General features: G+C 41.0%; 1 protein-coding gene across 1 annotated transcript in view; it reads right to left on the reverse strand.

Moving 5' to 3' along the window:
• Positions 1-9062: 9062 nt before the first annotated feature.
• The window catches only part of ADAMTS18 (ADAM metallopeptidase with thrombospondin type 1 motif 18), a 425082-nt gene continuing 413773 nt past the window's right edge, over positions 9063-20371 (reverse strand). The window contains exons 27-28 of the mRNA XM_082438969.1: positions 14580-14727; positions 9063-9224 (exon numbers count right to left, since the gene is read on the reverse strand). Of these exons, the coding sequence (XP_082295095.1) occupies positions 9109-9224; positions 14580-14727 (264 nt within the window). The 3' untranslated portion in view covers positions 9063-9108. The remainder of the gene's footprint in view (positions 9225-14579; positions 14728-20371) is intronic.

Raw genomic sequence — 20371 nt, forward strand, 5'->3', positions numbered from 1 at the left:
GGCATAATGCCAAGGGTAGCCCCTATCCTCCCAACTGTTTTCTACAACCGGATTTCAGAACTTTAAAAATGCTTCCCACCTTACTCTTATCCAGCAGAAACAGACTAGCTCCTGACAGGTCCTTATCCTTCAGTGACATCCCAATAAAAATGAAGGGTTGACTTCCAAGCTGCTTAATTTCCTCATACAATCCAAGCAGGGGCAGGAGGGTTTAACTATGATTGCTTCAATTGTTCTATGTTTATTAACAGATCAAATACAGTAAATCAAACTGCTCTTTTAACTTAGCATATGTGACCATTTTAAACATAATTGATTCATGATAACATTTGGGTCAAAACATGCTTACTATCTGTGTCCTAAATATTGATACTGTGAATGTTTCTCCTTTTTGAAAGAGTATAAGGGAATCCATTTAGAAAATGTTTAAAACAAGCGCTAACATTGAGCTTTTCATCTCAGTCATCAAGTGAAATAACCACAAAAAAGAACTTTAGAAACAATATGATTTAGTGCTCTTTTTTCTGGCCCCGCAGAGTTCTCTTTCATAGATGATTTCAATTCTATAGTAAAAACGCTGTTTAATTTTCTGAATCCCTAACACCTAGACTACAAGTTTGAAGAGGCAGAGACTATGTCTGTCTTGTTCCCCTGTGTATCATCCATTCAAGAAATGGTAGGTAATGACAATACCATACTAAACAAGATAGAAAAATCCCCTACCCTCATGGACCTTACATTCTAATTATATCTTCAGTACCAAGGACAGTGGCTGAAAGTTACCCTTGTCTGGTTGAGTGAAATAGCAAATAGATGAAGTTGCCCCTTCTGTAAACAAAATTGGTTTGGGGCACTCTTGAACCAAGTAAATGGGGTGTGAACAGTACAGGAAGAATTAGTGCTACACAGCAAAATTCCTATGTGATCATAGGCGTGAGCAAAGACAGTCCTCGTTTCAAGCATATTCTTATTTAAACAGAATTTTATATCTCAATAAAGAGGTATAATCTACATGCCATAAAATCGCCCATTTAAAGTGTCCAATCCAATGTACTTTAGTATATTTACAAAGTTTTGTCACCTGCAACATCCTTACTAATTCATGGCTCAAAGCAAAGCAGTAGTTCAGTTCCCTGAAGATACCAGCCTTTTGGAAAGAAAATGGGTCAGATATTTTAAAAAATTTGTTCTTTCATGAAGTCCCCTTTGCCCTGCAGAGAGGAAGTATGACAACATCTTTATGCTTCTTATGGTCTCAGAGTATTTCTTTTGAGGAAGGGGAACTTAATACCACAGATATCATATGAACTCAGCAGTTTTTCTTACTAGGTTTCTATTTGAAACTCACTACTCATTAAAATTCCCTGAAGTCTCCAGAGTAATTGTCAATAAAAGCATTTACTTATCAAGTGAAAAATCAAATATTTTATAATACAGTGAAAAGGATACTTGTATGAAAATTATTGTATCTGATTTTACTCTTGGACTTACCATTAACTCACTGGGTAATTTTAGGAAAGGCCTTCAAATATTTGGGTCTCAGTTTCTACATTTGTGAGGGAGAGAGAATGAAATGATAACTAAATTCTCTTCCAGTTCATAAATTTTATACATTAATTTGCAAGTGGGCCACTGCTTAATTATAATTGGGTGATTTTATTATTTTAGAAGGGGACCCCGCCTTTTACATCTGCATGATCCTGATTTGCATTATGTGATATTGACAATAATACAGGCTGAAAACAAGCATTTTCAAATGCTGAGTGGGGTGAATGTAAAAGTGAGGAATTTAAAAAAAATCTTAGGACTATATGACCTTGGACCATTGCCTGATTTCTGTGTGGATGAGCGTCTCATATTTTTAAGAATCCGTCCCTTTGGGTCAGGAACAAGATCTGTTTCTATGCTTGGATCTTGCATTGCAGTAAATGCTCAATAAATGCTTGTTGAAGGATGAATATGTTTTAGATAGCAAAAATGCATGAGAAAACGTTAGTTTAGGTAGAGCGAACTACAAGAGAGTACATGTGATTTAAATATAGATGCCAAATAATGGCATCCATTCTTTTTTTTAAATTAATTAATTAATTAATTAATTTATGGCTGTGTTGGGTCTTTGTTTCTGTGCGAGGGCTTTCTCTAGTTGCGGCGAGCGGGGGCCACTCTTCATCGCGGTGCGCGGGCCTCTCACTATCGCGGCCTCTCTTGGTGCGGAGCACAGGCTCCAGACGCGCAGGCTCAGTAGTTGTGGCTCACGGGCCTAGTTGCTCCGCGGCATGTGGGATCTTCCCAGACCAGGGCTCGAACCCGTGTCCCCTGCATTGGCAGGCAGAATCTCAACCACTGCGCCACCAGGGAAGCCCAGTACATGTGATTTTATGTCAGAGAGATTTTAGTGTGAAAACAAATACTAACTTCCACGAAAATGTGAAGTCTGCCGACCTATCTGCATGTAATAAAAGCTCTGGATAATGTGGGCATCATAACAAAGGCAGAAGAAATTCACTGTATACAGTAACAATGACTCTTTTATTGCTTTAAAATGATGGAGATATATAAATAGACAGACATGTTCATTTTAAATATCTGGAACCAATCTTAAAAATAAAACCCCATAAATTAATAAAATTAGCCATTAAACAAGAAAAATAAGAGGCCCAGAAAAGCACAAACCATGGAATTAAACTGTTTATTCTTTAGCATGGCCCCAAAGCATCCTCCTAGCAGCTCTTCCCTATATTATGAAAGATGTTGTTTCTTTTGTCTTCTGTTGGACAAAAGCTGAAGTTACCATTTTCACTCAGTCGAGTCAGGCAATGCATTTTTTGCAGTTTGTAAGGAAGTGACAGTTGGCCTAATTCCTAAAAACGATTGATTCACCTCTTGGCACCTAATGACCGGGCAGGAAATAGGACGGAAGCCTTCGTTCTGCCTTGACTCTGGATCTCAGGAGTACAACTGTTTTCATGCACTGTGTGTTTCTTCACACACACACACAAGAGCGCTGGGAGTGATTTGCCAAAAGACACTTTCCGATGGGGATTTCACTGGCTTCTCTATGGTAGGCCCTCCCTCCCCCACCATTTTTAAGAAAATAAACGACAGTACACTAGCTCTTGCATGTGGGTGCTTGACTGAGAGAAATGGCTAATTTCCCTCAATACTGTTCCACTGCCCGCCAAACCCCTCTGTAGGCTACTGACATGTTTGGGAATGAGAAGAGAGAAAAAGGTGAGCAGGTGGTCCCTGCCTGCAAATCCTTTTCTTGACACACGATTTACCGTCACAAGAGTTTTCCAGGTGAAACATACATGCGAGGAATGAGAATAGGCCAAAGGCCCTTCATTCTCAGCTGAGTTTGGCCCAGACCGCTGCAGAGCTGCACTGCAGGGCCTGGTACCTAGGGGACTTCCTTGCCTGCATAAGGCAGACAGACCCAAGGCACTTCTTTATTTGCCCTAGACCAGTGGTTCCAAACCCAGCTGTTCCTCAAAGAAACCTGAATGCCTTTTTAAAAATATTAATTAATTAGTTAATTTATGGCTGCGTTGGGTCTTCGTTGCTGCGCGCAGGCTTTCTCTAGTTGCGGCGAGCGGGGGCTACTCTTCATTGTGGTGCGTGGGCTTCTCACTGTGGTTGCTTCTCTTGTTGCAGAGCACGGGCTCTAGGCGTGTGGGCTTCAGTAGTTGTGGCATGCGGGCTCAGTAGTTGTGGTGCACAGGATTAGTTGCTCCGCAGCATGTGGGATCTTCCCGGACCAGGGCTCGAACCCGTGTCCCCTGCATTGGCAGGCAGATTCTTAACCACTGCACCACCAGGGAAGTCCAACCTGAATGCCTTTTAAAATGTAAATGCCCAGGTCTTACCCCCAGGGTACTTAATTAAATTTCTGGAATGAGGCCTGGGAAGTTCTATGTAAAATATCCTTAGGTGATGGTAATGTAGCTAATGATTTAGAAATTATTGTCCTGAGACTTATTCTAGATACAACTTGGCTTTCAAAGGGGATGGGGCAGGGGAGAGAGGACCCTCTTTCCAAGAAATGGGAGATACTATGCCCCTTGGTATATGAAATGGAAATCTGCAAGAATGGTAGACTACCTAGACCTTCTGCCAAGTTGGGGGCTGCCCCATCCTTCCTGTGTTCCGGCCACATGAAAGAAGAGAGAGGAGAAGTCAGAGAGAGAAACAGGTCTGGGCCTTGTCACTGGCAGGAACAGCTCCTGGCCCTGGTTCACCTTGAAAGGCCATTTCCTCCAGGGCTCTGATTGTTAACACAGAGAAAGGGCTACTCTTTGTACTGCACACCAGTTTTAGTTAAGTCTGTTAGCCACGGGGATGGAGGATTCAGGCGTACCAAGTGTTCATTTAGAGTAGTGCTTTCCAACATGGCCTATGGACGTTCTGGTGCAACACCAGGTAATGTCAGGTGATGTCCTAACCTGTATGAGGCAGAGGCGGCCTAAATCAGGATGCCAAGGCGATGGAAGTAATAAGAGAAGAGGGGAATAAGGAAACAGGGGGGGTGGGGAGAAATGGCCTACAGGATTTCCTTTTCCTAGACCTTGGTGCCCTTTCTCATCCCAGTTAGCATGCTGGGAACAATCCAGGAACATCATTTGTCCATTTTACCAACCAACAGTTGTATAAATTATTTTTTGTTATTGAATGACCTGGTTATGAACTCAGCTGTGTCCCTTATGAAACAGAGTTTAGGAAAACACTTAGAAATACTTTGCAAGTATCTCTTCATAGTGTTCAGAGAGGATGCTGGTTGTGTACACGGGCAAGGCAGTTTGCCATTGTTTTGCAGAAACTAACAAATAACTGGATACATTTAGAAAAATACATTCTGGATATTTCTCCTAATGTCTTCTTTGTACACAAAAATTTGTTGAACAAAAGTCAAGTATGATTCTCAATGTCTAATTCTATCCGCATAGGCACCGTTAAATGGATAGAATTTGCCTTTTCTATGTATGAATATGAGTTGGCATTCAAGACCAAAATAATCTTATTGACAGAGAACTTTATCTTAAGCTTAATGATGCTAAACTGAATATTCCTGAGGAACTAGGAACAGTCACTTGTTCTCAGTGAGAAATTTTTCTTAGATATGAATTGTGTGAGCCAGTGGTAGTGACTATATTTTATTTTTAATTAAAATAAATTTAAATGTTAATACTATTCAGTGGGCTTTTATTTGTCTTCATTTATGGGAAATAATATAAATTTTCCATTTACAGGAGTTATAAAAAGTTTACTTCTTAAACAGTATTTTCTTTAGATCACATCACTTTTAATTAAATAGATAAATTTAAATAACACATTTAGTAGAGGTGTTCTGTGCTTACAGGGAAACTCAAGAGTATAGTAAATGAATGACAGCAGTTCAAGAATCACTTCCTCCTGTGGTACCTTCCGGAGGATGAAGGTGAAAATCACCCAGATACAGGGGTGACTGAGGAGGTATTCAGAGCCTCAGCAGCAGTGGCGACCACAGAGGAGCTGAGGACTTAAGATCTTACGGGAAAGATAAGGTAAGGCAGACGATACATGGAATCTGCATACAAATTTTGTTTCCAAAATAAACCCATATAGGACATAACGTAAGTGGCCTTTTCTATCAATATATCACGTTTTGCAGTAATGGGTTCTATGCAGTTAATTCCATAAACTACCTCTTGCATGATGCACACTGCTGGGACAGCATCCTTCCCCACAGTTGGCACATAGAATCCATGCCAAGGGCACTGCTCCTCACTCTCTCTCTCCATCCTAATGGACTTGGCATATTGCAGGCTCCCGACACTGAGGTCCTGTTGCCCAGGAAACACTACCATCCCAGAGGGAAACAGTTATTAAAGAAAAAAAGACTTATGCAACAAGTCTTTAGGTATCTTTTTTTGGCCGCTCCGCACGGCATGTGGGATCTTAGTTCCCCGACCAGGGTTTGAACCTGCGCCCCCTGCAGTAGAAGCGCGGAGTCTTAACCACTGGACCGCCAGGGAAGTCCCAACAAGTCTTTAAGCATCCTTTATTGAAAAGACAGGCTAAGTGGGAATGTATTGCCTCCCATCTCCAATTCCCCACCTTAAGTCATCCCAGCTCTCCCCATAATTCTTCATTGTTAAATCATTTATTGTCAAACCCTCTTCACGTGTGTCTCAGGGGCCATAACAGAATTCTAAGGCCTAGATGGACTTCTCTTTTTCTTTCTCTGTCTCTCTCTTTTTAAAAATCTTCCCCAGGGTGATGCAGCACAGTGACAAAATAATAACCTTTTAAGTCTGACAGACCTGGATTTGAGTCCTGACCCATTACTCAATGACCATGTGCCCTTGGGCCAAATATGTGATCTCTGTGAATCTCAGAGTCCCCATCTGCAAAGGGAAGATAATAGTATCTTCCTAACTAGGCTGTTGTGAGGATTAAATAAGATAACATATGGTTGCTTTTATTAATAATATTTTATTAACAAAAGGTAGTAGAAAGGTAACTTATCTGCCATCTATTCCATTTTTCATTATTAACCATAATTTTTATGTCTGCCAAATAGCAATAATTCACTTAAAAATCCTCTTAAATATATTTTAAAAATAGCATGCATAACTTTTATATATATATATATATATATATATATATATATATATATATATATATATATATATATATATGTATCTCACACATGTAGGAAAAAATACTGTTTATTCAGGTCATTCGGACTTACTTTGCCCAGATAGTTTTATTTTTCTCTGGTCTGAAGATTCAAAATTTCAAAAACCTGAGAGCAATTTGCTTTTTAATTTATTACTTAGTTTTTTTTTCTTTCCCCCCTCCTTTCCCTTCCCTCTCTTTCCTTCCTTCTGCAAAAAGATTTTCAAGTAGGGAAAAAAAAAAGAGATGCAACTACATTTATGGTTTATCTAACTTGGATGATTTCCATAAATAAATGATTACATGACTATTAAGAGTAGAAAAAAAATAATTCAGTATCTCCATAAGATGGTAAATGTCATGTATTTCATCCCAGCATTTGATGGTTTGTAATTTTCTTATACACAAACAAGAAAAATGATTAATTAATATCTTACCCCTAAACTTTTCTCAACTTTTTGAGAAATTACTCTGAGATTCTTAATCAACATTTATACACTTATATCACCTTGGTAATCACTGGCTTCTCACTAATTTATTCAAGAACTTAACAAGTTTCAAAGACAAAGAAACAGAACACTTTATTATAAAACTTATAAAATAATTAAATATTACACATATATTTTGACTTTTCTCTATAACCCATGTTTGTTTATTCAACATTTTTCCTCAGAATTAATATCACTTAGCGAAGCAAGTGAGAACACATAAGAATAGGCTATTAATTAATAAATTAATTTTCCATAAAATAATAAAATGATAATTATATAAAGAAACAACTTGCAGTTTTTCAGAGGGCAAGGGGGTGGTGATGTGGCACTATATATATATTTTTTAATGGTAAAATGGCCATTATTCTCGGCCAAGCCAAGGAGATTGAGAGAATATTCTAATCATTATTTCTCTGAGATCTGAGAATGCATGATTCTAATTAGAACGGAACAAAGGATGCTCTCAATTTAACGAACCACTGTCTAGTTGGTTGTGCTGAGCTGGCAAATCCCTGTTTGAATTGAGACTTTTTAAAGCAGTAAAATTGGGTTACATTCATCAAAGACATTGAGGAATAGAGTAGAATTATATAAATATGCCCTTAATAACCACATCTCAAAAAATTACAGAAGGACACAGTCTTGTAAGTTACTTTGGTTTTGGCAAAATAGTGTGGTATTTTTCCAGTTGAGCACAATTTTAAGCTCATTAGTGCCTACCAACAGCTGGCTTCTGAACACTGAAAATATGATCTGAAAGATTATAAAACACTCTTATTCGTTGAAGGGTCTTGGCATATTATGATTTATTAATATTCACATAGCAAGAAGACAGATGGATTTTTCTATTGCTACTGTGACTTTTTTCTTGTTAACTAAATCCTAGGGCAAATTTAAACATGTCAGTTGGTAGGAAAAACACCACAAGCGGCCTTTAATTTTCCAAGCATCTCTGATAATATGTAGGGAGCATTATAAATGATGTTTTCCTCTCCTTCAAAACAGGGCTGTTTTGCTCTTTAGCTCCTCTTAGATTTTTACCAGAAATGAACATCTCACCAATTGTGATTCCCAAAGAGCAGACTTGAGGCTCCTGAGTACTTGTTCGACTAGCACCAAAAATTATGAGGTTGACAGAGTGTGTAGGGCAACAGTGTTTTGTGTGTTGTTTTTTTTTTTTCCTTTTTTTCAGAGTGTGAATTTCAGTGAAGTGGCGATCTTAACTATAGTTCACGTTGCCCTGTTTTCAGAATATTCCTTTTCAAGTTGTGAATTTTAGTCTTGGAGACTCTCTATAAGCAGAATATACTTTAAACAAAATAATAAAAAACCACACACACACACACACACACACACACACACACACACACCAAATAAACAGGACATGAAGCTTGCCAGTCCAGCAGCAAGCACAATCACGAGCACCATTTGGCGTTTGTGTAACTTCTGGTTTGTGGTGTCCACAGTTCGGGCAAACTGTGAGCTCCAAGGAAGTTAGGCAGCGTGTTCCGTCCACGTTTGATTGCTCCAAGTCCTAGTCTTTGACTTGAAGTCTTAAAGGGCCTTTTCAGAACTGACGTCTCGGTCATGGAACCCTCTGAGGTTCACAGGGGGGGTCTGTCCCAAAGTTAACAAGAGTCTCACTTTGTCAAAATTTGTCCTATCTCACTGTAAGTCATCACTTCTTGCGTGTAACAGTGCAAATCAAAGCTGTTCTGTCTTTGTTTTAGGTTTTTGTAAATCAGATTTGTCATCGCTTCCCATGTTCAAGTGTTTCTGAGTACCATGTGCGTCGGGGAACTGAAAAAGGAGCCTGTCTGTACTTGAGAGCAGGCCCCTCCAACACTGCGGTCAGCTCACACGTGGTCTGCAGTGTTCAGCTTTCGATGGAAATGTGGCTGGTCTCTCCGGAGGTTGGGAGGTAAGACCCTGGCCCTTCCGGGCTGGAAGGGTGTCAAGATCAGCTCTTCCTTGTGCATGACTTGCAGCATTGTTTGCCGTAAAATTTGTGGTTGCAGACACCATGCTGAGGAACAAGATGACACCAGCCGAAGAAATCTACACAGGATGGATCCTCTAAGGCGAGAGAACACATTCAGCACGTTAGGACAGGTTCTTAGCCTTTTTCTTAAGGTCAGGGCCTAGAGAACAAAGACTTGGGGTCGACTTGCCTTGTGCCCCTGAGCGGTTCTTACATTATACATTAGGACTTTGGTGGGAGGGTGGGGAAAGCAGGATTAAGACACCTAAAGGGACCATAACCATTAACAAAGTGTAAACAGGTGGGAGGAAAGTGGGTGTTTAAAAAAAGTCATATCCAGCCTGAGATTAATGTCAGATCCTCCCAAATAACCCAGGGACTACCATTTTGCCTCCAAGGGACGTACCCTAGAACAGCGCATTAGGGATACCCTGAGGATGTTGTTAAACCACTAGTTCTGCTTCAGAAGGTCTGGGGTGAAGACTGAGATTTTTTATTTCTAACAAGCACCCCAGGGTTGCTGCTGCTAATCCAGGCGTGTTACTTTGGGGAGCAATGAACCTAATATATTGGGAGTCAGGAAACCTGGATTTAAGGCCCAGCTGGGACATTCTGTGTAGGTTTAAATAAAATCTCATGGCCAATTTGCAAATAAGTGAATTTAAGTCAGCACCAGTCTTTTCAAACTTCTTTAGTTCTTTAAGAGAACAGACGTGATTATCTATTGGAAGCAGAACAGTGGGCATCAAAGGGTTTTACCCAAAAGGGCCTCAGGAGATACAGAAAGCACATGAAGTTGTATGTAAATTTTTCTTTATATAAACATAAATGCATGTTTTAGGAGTTAGGGTTCAGTCATTCTACTGGATTCTCAAGGATTTTTGACTTCAGAAATATTTAGGGTCTACCCTATACTCTCATTCATAGCTGGAATTTTTTTCTCTATGAAAGCCTTAAGTCACCCTCAACTCACCCAAAACCACCCTCTGCCCACAGGCACCCAATCATGTCCCTTCCCAATTCATCCTTCAGTGGCTCCCGTGTGCCTTTAGACATGGCATGAAAGGTTGCTGCTCTTCTGTGTATCCTGCTGCTCCCAATTTGTATCCTGTCTTCCTGCGATTCAGAACTGCCTACAGTTCCTTCTTCCCTTCCTTAAGACTTGGTTCCTCTGCCTAAAACTCCCTTTTACACACACACACTTCACCCCTGTCTCATAGTAGCTCCAGTGATCCTTTTAAAACAGAAATCCATTCATGTCATGTCTCTGCCCCTAACTCTGCCACGGGATCCCATCCACCCAGAGCGAAAGGTACAGTCCTTACAATGACTGACGAGGCCCTAGGATCTGGTTCCCCTAAGACACCTGAGACACTTCCCCTTCATTTCCCTTAAGTCTTTGCTCAGAGGTCACCGATCAGTAAGGCCTTCTCTGACCACCCTATAAAAATAGCAAGCCCCTTGGCCTCCCAGGAAGGACTCCCTATTCCCTCCCTTGCTTTATTTTTCTACACTGGATTTACTGGCATTTATCATATTATGTTTACTAACTATCTGGGTCCTCTCTAGAGTGCAAGAACCTTGAGCAGAGATTTTATCTACTTTTTTTCACTTTGTTCCCAACATCTAGTGTCTTCTGAGTAGCTACTCAAAAAATATTTGTTGAAAAAATAAATTCCCTGTACCTCTCATGGCTGAAACAACCCATTGAAACCATACTAAGTGTCAACTTGGGTGTAAGGATGAAATGGAGTTGTTATTTTCTTTCCAATAAGTCCTGGATATATTTTGGAGGTAGAGTCTAAAGGATTTACTGAAAGGTTGGTAAAGGGTATGAGAGAAAAAGAAGAATCAAGAATGACTCTAGGATTTTGACCTGAGCATCTAGAAGAATGGGATCATGTTTACTGAAATGGGGACCTCTATAGGGGTGGAGGTAGGGCACCAGGAGACTGGTTTAGGATGTATTGTTAGAGATATAAGCTAGACATGAGCTGAAGACTTTGCCTATGTGCCTATTTATACATCTTCAAGTTCAATTATTTTTTAATATATACTTGTACAGTGTCTTATACCCCATTAGCATGTACCCTAATCAATCAGAATGTGCGTCTGGATCAGTTTCTATTTAGATTGTAGAGATTATCTTCTTGATGCAGTGGAAATACTGGAGGATAAGAACAGACCACTAAAAGCGTGGTCCTAACTGCACTGTTTATTATCACTTACCCCTCTCGAGATAAGAATGGAATTTTGACAGGTATCTGCAGCTTGTGCTATAAGCTAAACGTAAGTCCCGAAGCAGACGTGAGGGGTCTCACTATGCTATCAGTCAGTATAAGTGCTGTGTTGGGTTATAGTTATCATGATCATTACTAGTAGCTTGTTATTCGAGCTTCTATGATGAGTCAGGTATTTTATTTACACTATTAAGGACAACCCTAGAGTGAGCTTCACACCTTACATACAAACAACTGACAAATATTTTTGGCTTCGTCTTCAAAATACACCCAGCACCCAGCCACTCCCACTCCTGCGACTGCCCCAGTGGAAACTCGTCCCCTCGCTGGACTGTTGGAGCTGCCTTCTGCAAAGAGCAGACAAGCCCTCGTTCTGTTCTCGGTCCCCTGCCCTCTTCTCGGTATAAGTGCCAGTGATCCTCCAAGTCAGATCCTCCTGCACCCCTGCTCTAAGTTCTCTGTTGCCTTCCGTCTAACTCAGAGTTTTATCTGAGGTCCTTATAATAACTTACAAGGCCTCCAGGACCACTTTTAGCTCATGGCTTAACCACCCCCCCTTCACTGTATTCATCCTACTCCAGGTGTCTTGCTGTCCTGCCTTGATCAGATTTACATATTCCTGCCTCAGGGCCTTTGCATTTGCTGTTCCCTCTGCCAGGAACACTCTCCTTCTAGATGCATACATAGCTCACCTTCCTTTAGGTCATCTTTAGGTCTCTGTTTAAATATCGCATCATCAAAATTGAAACCTCTTCCCTGTGTCACCATGGGAATGCTTACTGCCCACTCACAGTTCCTGAAAACTCAGGGCCGAAAATACACTCAAATCACTTCCCCCAGTGCATCCAGCCAGCAACATAAGAAGGAAGACTTCTGGGCAGTAGTGTGCGCATGCCACGCTCCCTACCTTGGGGATGGGAATGGGAGAACTGAGAGGAAATCTCCAACTTAGTAAGACCATAGCCCACGTTTTTGGCCAGGAAGAAACACCTGGGCTTGTGTCCTTCCTATTTGCCTTCTCATTTTACTCCTCTTTCTAAAAGGAGACCTGACTCAGTCAAGAGGCATGGAGAGAAGTCCCTCTTCTAGGAAGCCTTTTCCCACATCCTCCCTTTTCACTTCGCACCATCCCTGCAAACCAGCTAGAGCTCACCGCCATCACAACGCTACGGATGTTCCACCTGTTTTATTTGCTGTGGTGTCTTTCTCCTCTTTTGAGACACTGAGCTCCCTGTGGCTTAAGAACAAGACCCTGCCATGTTCTTTTATCCCTAGAAGAGTGCTAAAGGTAAAACAATAGTACTTAACACAGTCTTTTATTTATACACTCCTGCATTTGTTCATTTAACACATGTTGAGCACCTGCTGTGTGCCATGCGTGGTGATGGGTGCACAAAATAATAAACATCAATAGCCTTCCCACCACCTTGCTCCTAGCATGCCTCTTGACTCTCCCCACCTCACAGCCCTGCCTAGGAAATACGTACTCTTGAGTATTTTCAGGATTGGCCATTGGCCTTTCTTGAAAGTACTGAGGGGGCATGCCCTTTATTTGTGGCCTTCCAGACTGAGTCTTTGTATGTGTGGGTTTGTCTGTGGCCAACTGACTAAAGGGTGAAAGTGAAAAATCACCAATGGTGAGGAAAGGAGTCGTCAGTCTGGGAGTATATGACCACTTGCTTCTTCCCCTATAAGCTTTCTGCTGAGAAAGGCTGCAGGTCTGTAGAATTCTGGCATTGCCTTAGAGGTGATCTGGCTCTGAACAAGTGCTATATTATTGGTTTTCTTATCTTGTGCAAACCTCAGATAAGAAAGGAGAGCAGGGGAGAGAAAATTGATGCCTGGAGCTAAGGCTATAAGAAGGAGATAAACAACAACATCAATTTAGAGACGGGAAGTGGTCTGGACAGTGAAGAGGAAGTGAGTAACAGGCCTGAACCCGATTAACCACAAATTGGAAAACCTGGGGTAAGAGATTGGACAGTTTTCAAAATGCTGTGATTGGATAAAGAGAAAGCTCAGCAGGTACACGATGGAAAATGATTCTTGGGCACAAGGAAATCTGATTAGGCTGAAGAAACATTTCCTGGTGTTTGTCAGGTTACTTTAAAATAAGATGAACTAGTGAAGAACAATATGGTTCACTCAGACAAGTGAATTTCCCATTTTTCCAACAGCACTCACTGTACTTCATTTGACCTAACTTGAACGAAAAAAAACCATTCAAGTTGTAGTGCTAGGATAATGCATATTCACTGCAATTGTAATTTATCTGTCGCCTCAATTAAAATGTAAGCTCCTAGAGGGCAATTCTTGTTCACTCTTGCATTCCCGTGGATCAGTATAATCTCTGGCATATGGTGGTTACTTTGTTCAACTTTTTTTTTCTTTCTTTTTTTAAAGGTAATTTTTATTTGATATTGGAGTATAGTTGACTGATTTACTATGTTGTGTTAGTTTCAGGTGTACAGCAAAGTGATTCAGTTATACATATATCCATGCTTTTTCAGATTCTTTTCCCATATAGGATATTACAGAATATTGAGTAGAGGTCCCTGTGCTATACAGTAGGTCCTTATTGGTTATCTATTTTACATATAGTAGTGTGTATATGTTCATCCCAAACTCCTAATTTATCCCTCCCTCCCCATGTTTCCCCTTTGGTAACCATAAGTTTGTTTTCGAAGTCTGTGAGACTGTTTCTGTTTTGTAAATAAGTTCATTTGTATCATTTTTTTTTTAGATTCCACATATAAGTGATATCATATGATACTTCTCTTTCTCTCTCTGACTTACTTTACTTATTATGATGAGCTCTAGGTCCATCCAGGTTGCTGCAAATGGCATTATTTCATTCTTTTTTATGGCTCTGGCACATGGTGGTTCCTTTTTTCAACTTAAATTTAGTTTAAGAAAAGGGACTTGCAACATTACCATTTCATCCTTTCAAAGTAAAAATTAATGGCTAAAAAAGCCATTAATTGTAGAATTAAATGTTCCTTGCACACCCATGCAAACAAGATCATTCTGAGCAGGAACTTTCCTGGATTTGTGCCTTGTACACCTCTCGGGAGTGCTCTTCACATAGACTTTGATGTGAATGGCACCCCCTAGAGTTGTGCAATGCATAAGCTGCGCAATCAAATATGGTAGGCTTTTGAAAAATATTCCAAAGAGCAGTAAAACTGACTGGCACGTGGGGTCCTTTACCTCTCTTTTCAGGAGCTGGACAAAAGTTTGTATTACAGGCTCGTAGCACTGGAGGTTTCTGCCGGAGCAGACAACTGGAGGAAGGCCGGCCCTGCTGAACACAGTGGACTGATCGGGTCTGGACCCCTCCTCCACAGGTCACCGTGCACTGCAGAAAAGGGAAAAGAGGAAGGAGTCAGGAACAATCGGGATGGTGTCCTGTCTGATGTCAGCGACATCAAATAAAAGGAATCCCCATGCTTCATGACATTGCCAAGACGCCTGTCCATAAAATAGGGATTGTCCAGAGCCAGGCACAATGTGCTCGTGGTCCACTGAGTCTCTTCTAACACGTGGGAGCCATGTGATCTGATTAGAAGGCTCTTAAGCAAATGCTGTCTATCTCCCCCAAGAGTGTGTGTGTCTCCTAGTTAAGTGACTCATAAAGAAGAGAGCTTCCAGAAATACAGAAGCTGCTGTAAGAATGCAGAAACAAATAGAGACACATCTAGGCAATTCATCACAGTATTTAAAGAATTCCAGGCAATCTCTGCAGATACGATAGTGGAGGGGATAGTTCAAAACTTGGACAGCAAAAGAAATAACTCTCCGAGACAGCTTTGGAATTATGCTCTCTGTGCCCAGCCGAATTCGGAGTTAGCATGGTGGATATGGTGCTTCCTAGAAGTCAATTATTCACTGTCCAACTGAAGTTAAAAAAAAAAAAACAAAACTAATAAGGACTGTCAAGTTATTTTTTTTCCAGGCACACATATAAAGATATGTGTGCCTGGAAAACAAGAAAATATTATCAGGGAAAAAGATAGCCCTTTAAATAGATTTTTATATGTATTTTGCTTTTAAAAAATTCACTACATTATCCTTATTATTTTTCTTATTTTATTGTGGACAGGTGAGGACTTCATCTCGGACAAGCATCACTATATGGATTGGCATTTGAGAGGAAAAAATATGTTGAGGTAAAAAGAGTATGAGTTTTGGAATTAGCCCCAAATTCAAATATAGCTGTATTATTGTTATCAAATCATTTAAACCAGAAGTTGGCAAACTTTTTTTGTAAAGAGCAAGATAGTAAATATTTTTATTTGATTTACAATATTATATTAGTCTCAGGTATACAACAGAGTGATGCAAAATTTTTATAGATTATATTCCATTTATAGTTATTATAAAATATTGGTTATATCCCCTGTGCTGTAAAATATATCATTGTAGCTTATTATATATACAGTAGTTTGTATCTTTTAATGCCCCTCCCACTCTGTTACTGGTTTGTTCTCTATATTTTTTACATTCCACATGTAAGTGATAACAAACAGTATTCGTCCTTCTCTATCTGACTTAGTTCACTAAGCATAATACCTTCCTGGTCCATTGATGTTGCTGCAAATGGCATTATTTCCTTCTTTTTTATGGCTGAGTAGTAGTCCATTATATACATGTACCACATCTTCTTTATCCACTCATCTGTTGATAGGTACTTAGTTTGCTTTCATATCTTGGTTATTGTAAATAATGCTGTTATGAAAATTAGGGTGCATGTATCTTTTTGAATTAGTGTTTTCATTTTCTTTGGTTACATACCCAGGAGTTGAACTGCTGGGTCATATTGTAGTTCTATTTTTAGTGTTTTGAGGAATGTCCATACTGTTTTCCACAGTGTCTGCACCAATTTACATTCCCACCAACAGTGTATAGGGGTTCCCTTTTCTCCACATCCTCGCCAACATTTGTTATTTGTGTCCTTTTTGATGATAGCCATACTAAGAGGTGTGAGGTAACATCTCACTGTGGGTTTTTTTTTTTTTTATAAATTTATTTATTTATTTTTGGCTGCGTTGGGTCTTCGTTGCTGTGCGTGGGCAGGCTTTCTCTAGTTGTGGGGTGAGCGGGGGCTACTCTTCAGTGTGGGCTTCTCATCACAGTGGCTTCTCGTGTTGTGGAGCATGGGCTCTAGGCACGCGGGCTCAGTAGTTGTGGCACGCGGGCTCTAGAGCACAGGCTCAGTAGTTGTGGTGCACGGGCTTAGTTGCTCTGCGGCATGTGGGATCTGCCCGGACCAGGGCTTGAACCTATGTCCCCTGCATTGGCAGGCAGATTCTTAACCACTGTGCCACCAGGGAAGCCCCTCACTGTGGTTTTGATTTGCATTTCTCTGACGATCAGTGATGTTGAGCATCTTTTCATGTACTCTTTGGCCATCTGCATGTCCTCTTTGGAAAAATGTTTATTCAGTTCTTCTGCCCATTTTTGATTGGGTTGTTTTGGTTTTTGATATTGACTTGTATGAGTTGTTTATATGTTTTGGATATTATTGCCTTATTAGTCACATCATTTGCAAATATTTCCTCCCAGTCAGTAGGTTGTCATTTCATTTTGTCTATGGTTTCCTTTTATGTGAAAAGTTTTTAAGTTTAATTAGATCCTACATGTTTATTTTTGCTTTAGTTTCCTTTGCCTGAGGAGGCAGATCCAAAAAAACATTGCTACAATTTATGTAAAAGAATGTTCTGCCTATGTTTTCTTCTAGGAGTTTTATGGTTTCTGGTCTTACATTTAGGTCTTTAATCCATTTTGAATTTATTTTTGTATATGGTATGAGAAAATGTACTAATTTCATTCTTTTACATGCAGTGGTACAGTTTTCCCAGTACCACTAATTGAAGACACTATTTTCTCCACTGTATAGTCTTGCCTCCTTCATTGTAGATTAATTGACCTTAAGTGCATGGGTTTAATTCTGGGCTCTCTATTCAGTCCCATTAATCCATGTGTCTGTTTTTGTGCCAGTATCATACTGTTTAGATTACCACAGTTTTTTAGTATAGTTTGAAGTCAGGAAGCATGATACCTCCAGTTCTGTTCTTCTTTCTCAAGATTGTTTTGGGTCTTTTGTGTTTCCTAACAAATTTTAAGATTATTTGTTCCAGTTCTGTGAAAAATGCTATTGGTATTTTGATAGGGATTGCACTGAATATGTAGATTGCCTTGGGTAGTATGATCATTTTAACAATATTAACTATATTAATTCTTCCAATCCACAAACACAGTATATCTTTCCATCTGTTTGTGACCTCTTCAATTTCTTTGATCAGTGTCTTATAGTTTTATGAGTACAGGTCTTTTATGTCCTTGGGTAGGTTTATTCCTAGGTATTTTATTCTTTTTGATGTAATTGTAAATGGGATTGTTTAATTTCTCTGACGGGTTGTTATTAGTGTGTGGAAATATAACAGATTTCTGTACCTTAATTTTGTATCCCACAGCTTTACCAAATCCGTTGATGAGCTGCAGTAGTTTTTTGGTGGTGCATCTTTAGGATTCTCTATATATAGTATCATGTCACCCACAAACAGTGACAGCTTTACTTCTTCTTTTCCAGTTTGGATTCCTTTTATTGCCCTGCCTTGTGCAGAGGCTGCTGACCGCTGGTTGGTGAGGCTGTGTCACAAGGTGGCTGGCTGCAGAACCCTGGGGTTAGTGCTGGCTGGCTGGTGAGCAGGACCAGGGTCCAGGAGATCCCAGGGCTGACGCCCACCTACTGGTGCATTCAGCCAGGTCCTGGGGCTAGTGCCAGCCCAGTGGCAGGCAAAGTCAGGTCCTGGGGTCTGGCTGCAGAGTCCAGCAGTCCCAGAGGCTGTGTCTAAATATTGGTGGGTAAAGCCATTTTCTGACGCAGCTGCTGTGGGTCTGGCACGTCTCGCAGCTTGTGTTGGCCTACTGATGAGTTGGGCTGGATCCCAGGGCAGCCGGCAGCCAAGGTATCTCAGAGCTGGTGTTGGCCTGCTGGTGGGTGGGCTGGGTCCTGCCATGGCTGCCGTTGTCCTGAGGCTGCTGCCCACCCGCTGGTGGGTGAGGCTGGTTCTGAGGCTAGAGCAGGCTCACTGGTAGGCTGGACTTGGGCCCAGGGAGTCTTAAGGCAGCCTCTTTCTTTGCTGGTGGGTGGGGCAGGATCTGCACCCAGTTAAATTGCTTGGCCTGAGGCGTCCCAGTACTGGTGCCTTTAGGCTGGTAGGCAGGGCTGGATCCCTAGGCTAAGCAGCTAGAGGGAGGGTACAGAATGGCGCTTGCCAGCACTAGTGTCCATGTGGTAGAATGAGCCCCCCAAGTGCCTGATGCCAGTGTCTGTATCCAGGGTTTGTTCCAGTTGCTTCCTTCTTCTCCAGGAGACTCTCCAAGATCAGCAGGTAGGTCTGACCCAGGCTCCTTTCTAAGCATTGCTTATGCCCTAGGTCTCAGAGCACATGAGATTCTGTGTGCACCCTTTAAGAGCGGTGTCTCTGTTTCCCACAGTGCTCCGGAACTCCTGAAAGTAAGCTCCACTGGCCTCCAAGGCCAAACGTTCTGAAGGCTCACCTTCCTGGTGCAGATCCCTCGCTCCCTGGGGACAAGCTCTGCAACTGTAACTATTCTCCCATTTGTGAATCACCCACCTTGGGGTATACTGCGACTCTGCCTCTCCTACCCATCTCACTGTGGCTCCTTCTTTATATCTTTAGTTGTAGAAGATCTTTTCTGGTAGGTTCTGGTCTTTGTCGTCAATTGTCGTTCTGTAAATAGTTGTTATTTTGGTGTGCCCATGAGAGGGGGTGAACTCCTACCCTTTCATCGGGGGAACTCTCCTCTCACAGTAGTAAATATTTTAGGCTTTATGGGCCATACGATTTTTGTTGCAGTTCCTCAACTCTGCCTTTGTAGCACTAAAGCAGCCATGAACAACACAAACAAACAAATGAACATGGCTGTGTGCTAATAAAAGTTTATTCAGGCAGCAGTTGGGGGAGATAATTTGCCCACTGGCAATTATTTGCTGATCCCTGATCTAAATGATTTTACATGAATCAATTTCCAAATCTGTTAAAAGAGTAAAATAATGATAAAAATTTTAAAAAGGAATTCATAGCAATAGGCATAGCACCTAGTATGAGCCTAGCCAATTAGAGATATGCAATCATGCTAATTTCCTGATCCTTCCTCCATGTTTTAGTTCTCAGAGCCTCCCAAATACATACCCAAACCTACCTGGCTCCTGTGTTGCATGATGAGGTGGGTAGCACCTCTCAAGCCAGTGGGGTCTCTGAAGAGCTACATAACTCCCATTGGTTGTAACAACACACGGACCAAAACACAGCTTTGGATTCCTGAGGGCATATTATGCTCTAAGACTTAGCATCACATACCAATCCTAGCCCAAAGCAATGTGTCTAAAGTTGCTTCCAAGTCTTTCGAGGAAAAGGGTGTCTCTAACATCTGAGTTTAAAAGCTGGGTGTCTTTGGCTGAATTGTCTAAGTCACTGAGCTTTACCTGCCTCAAAATAGGGACAAAAATACCCACTGATAAGACTGTTTCCAGGATGAAGGGAGGGAATACAGGATGCGTGTACAGTCCATAGCATAGAAAGGGCTTGACGAATGTTAGCTATTATATTATTCAGAAACATGACATAAAAACCAAATGAGTCAAGACTCTGAGCAGCATTTCTAAAATACAGAAGACCCTAGGGATGGTTTTAACATCACCAACAACTGTGGACATTAGCACTACGTGACAGCCCTGGGACTAAGTACTTTATATTATTTACTCATTAAAAAACTAAAAGAGAAAACAAAAACCCCAGCTCTGCAAGATATTATCATCTCAATTTTCTAGATGTGAAAATGGAGGCTCACAGATGATGGAATCTGCCCAGGGCCGCACGGGCAGTGGAGCTGGCCAAGGAGCTCAGGTTGTTTGGACAGGTCTGTAACAGCAGCAGTTGTAAACGGCCTCCTTTTTTTGAATCTCTCCTAAA

The sequence above is a fragment of the Balaenoptera physalus genome (genome assembly GCF_965194825.1).
Source record: "Balaenoptera physalus genome assembly, chromosome: 19".
Taxonomy (NCBI): Eukaryota; Metazoa; Chordata; class Mammalia; order Artiodactyla; family Balaenopteridae; genus Balaenoptera; species Balaenoptera physalus.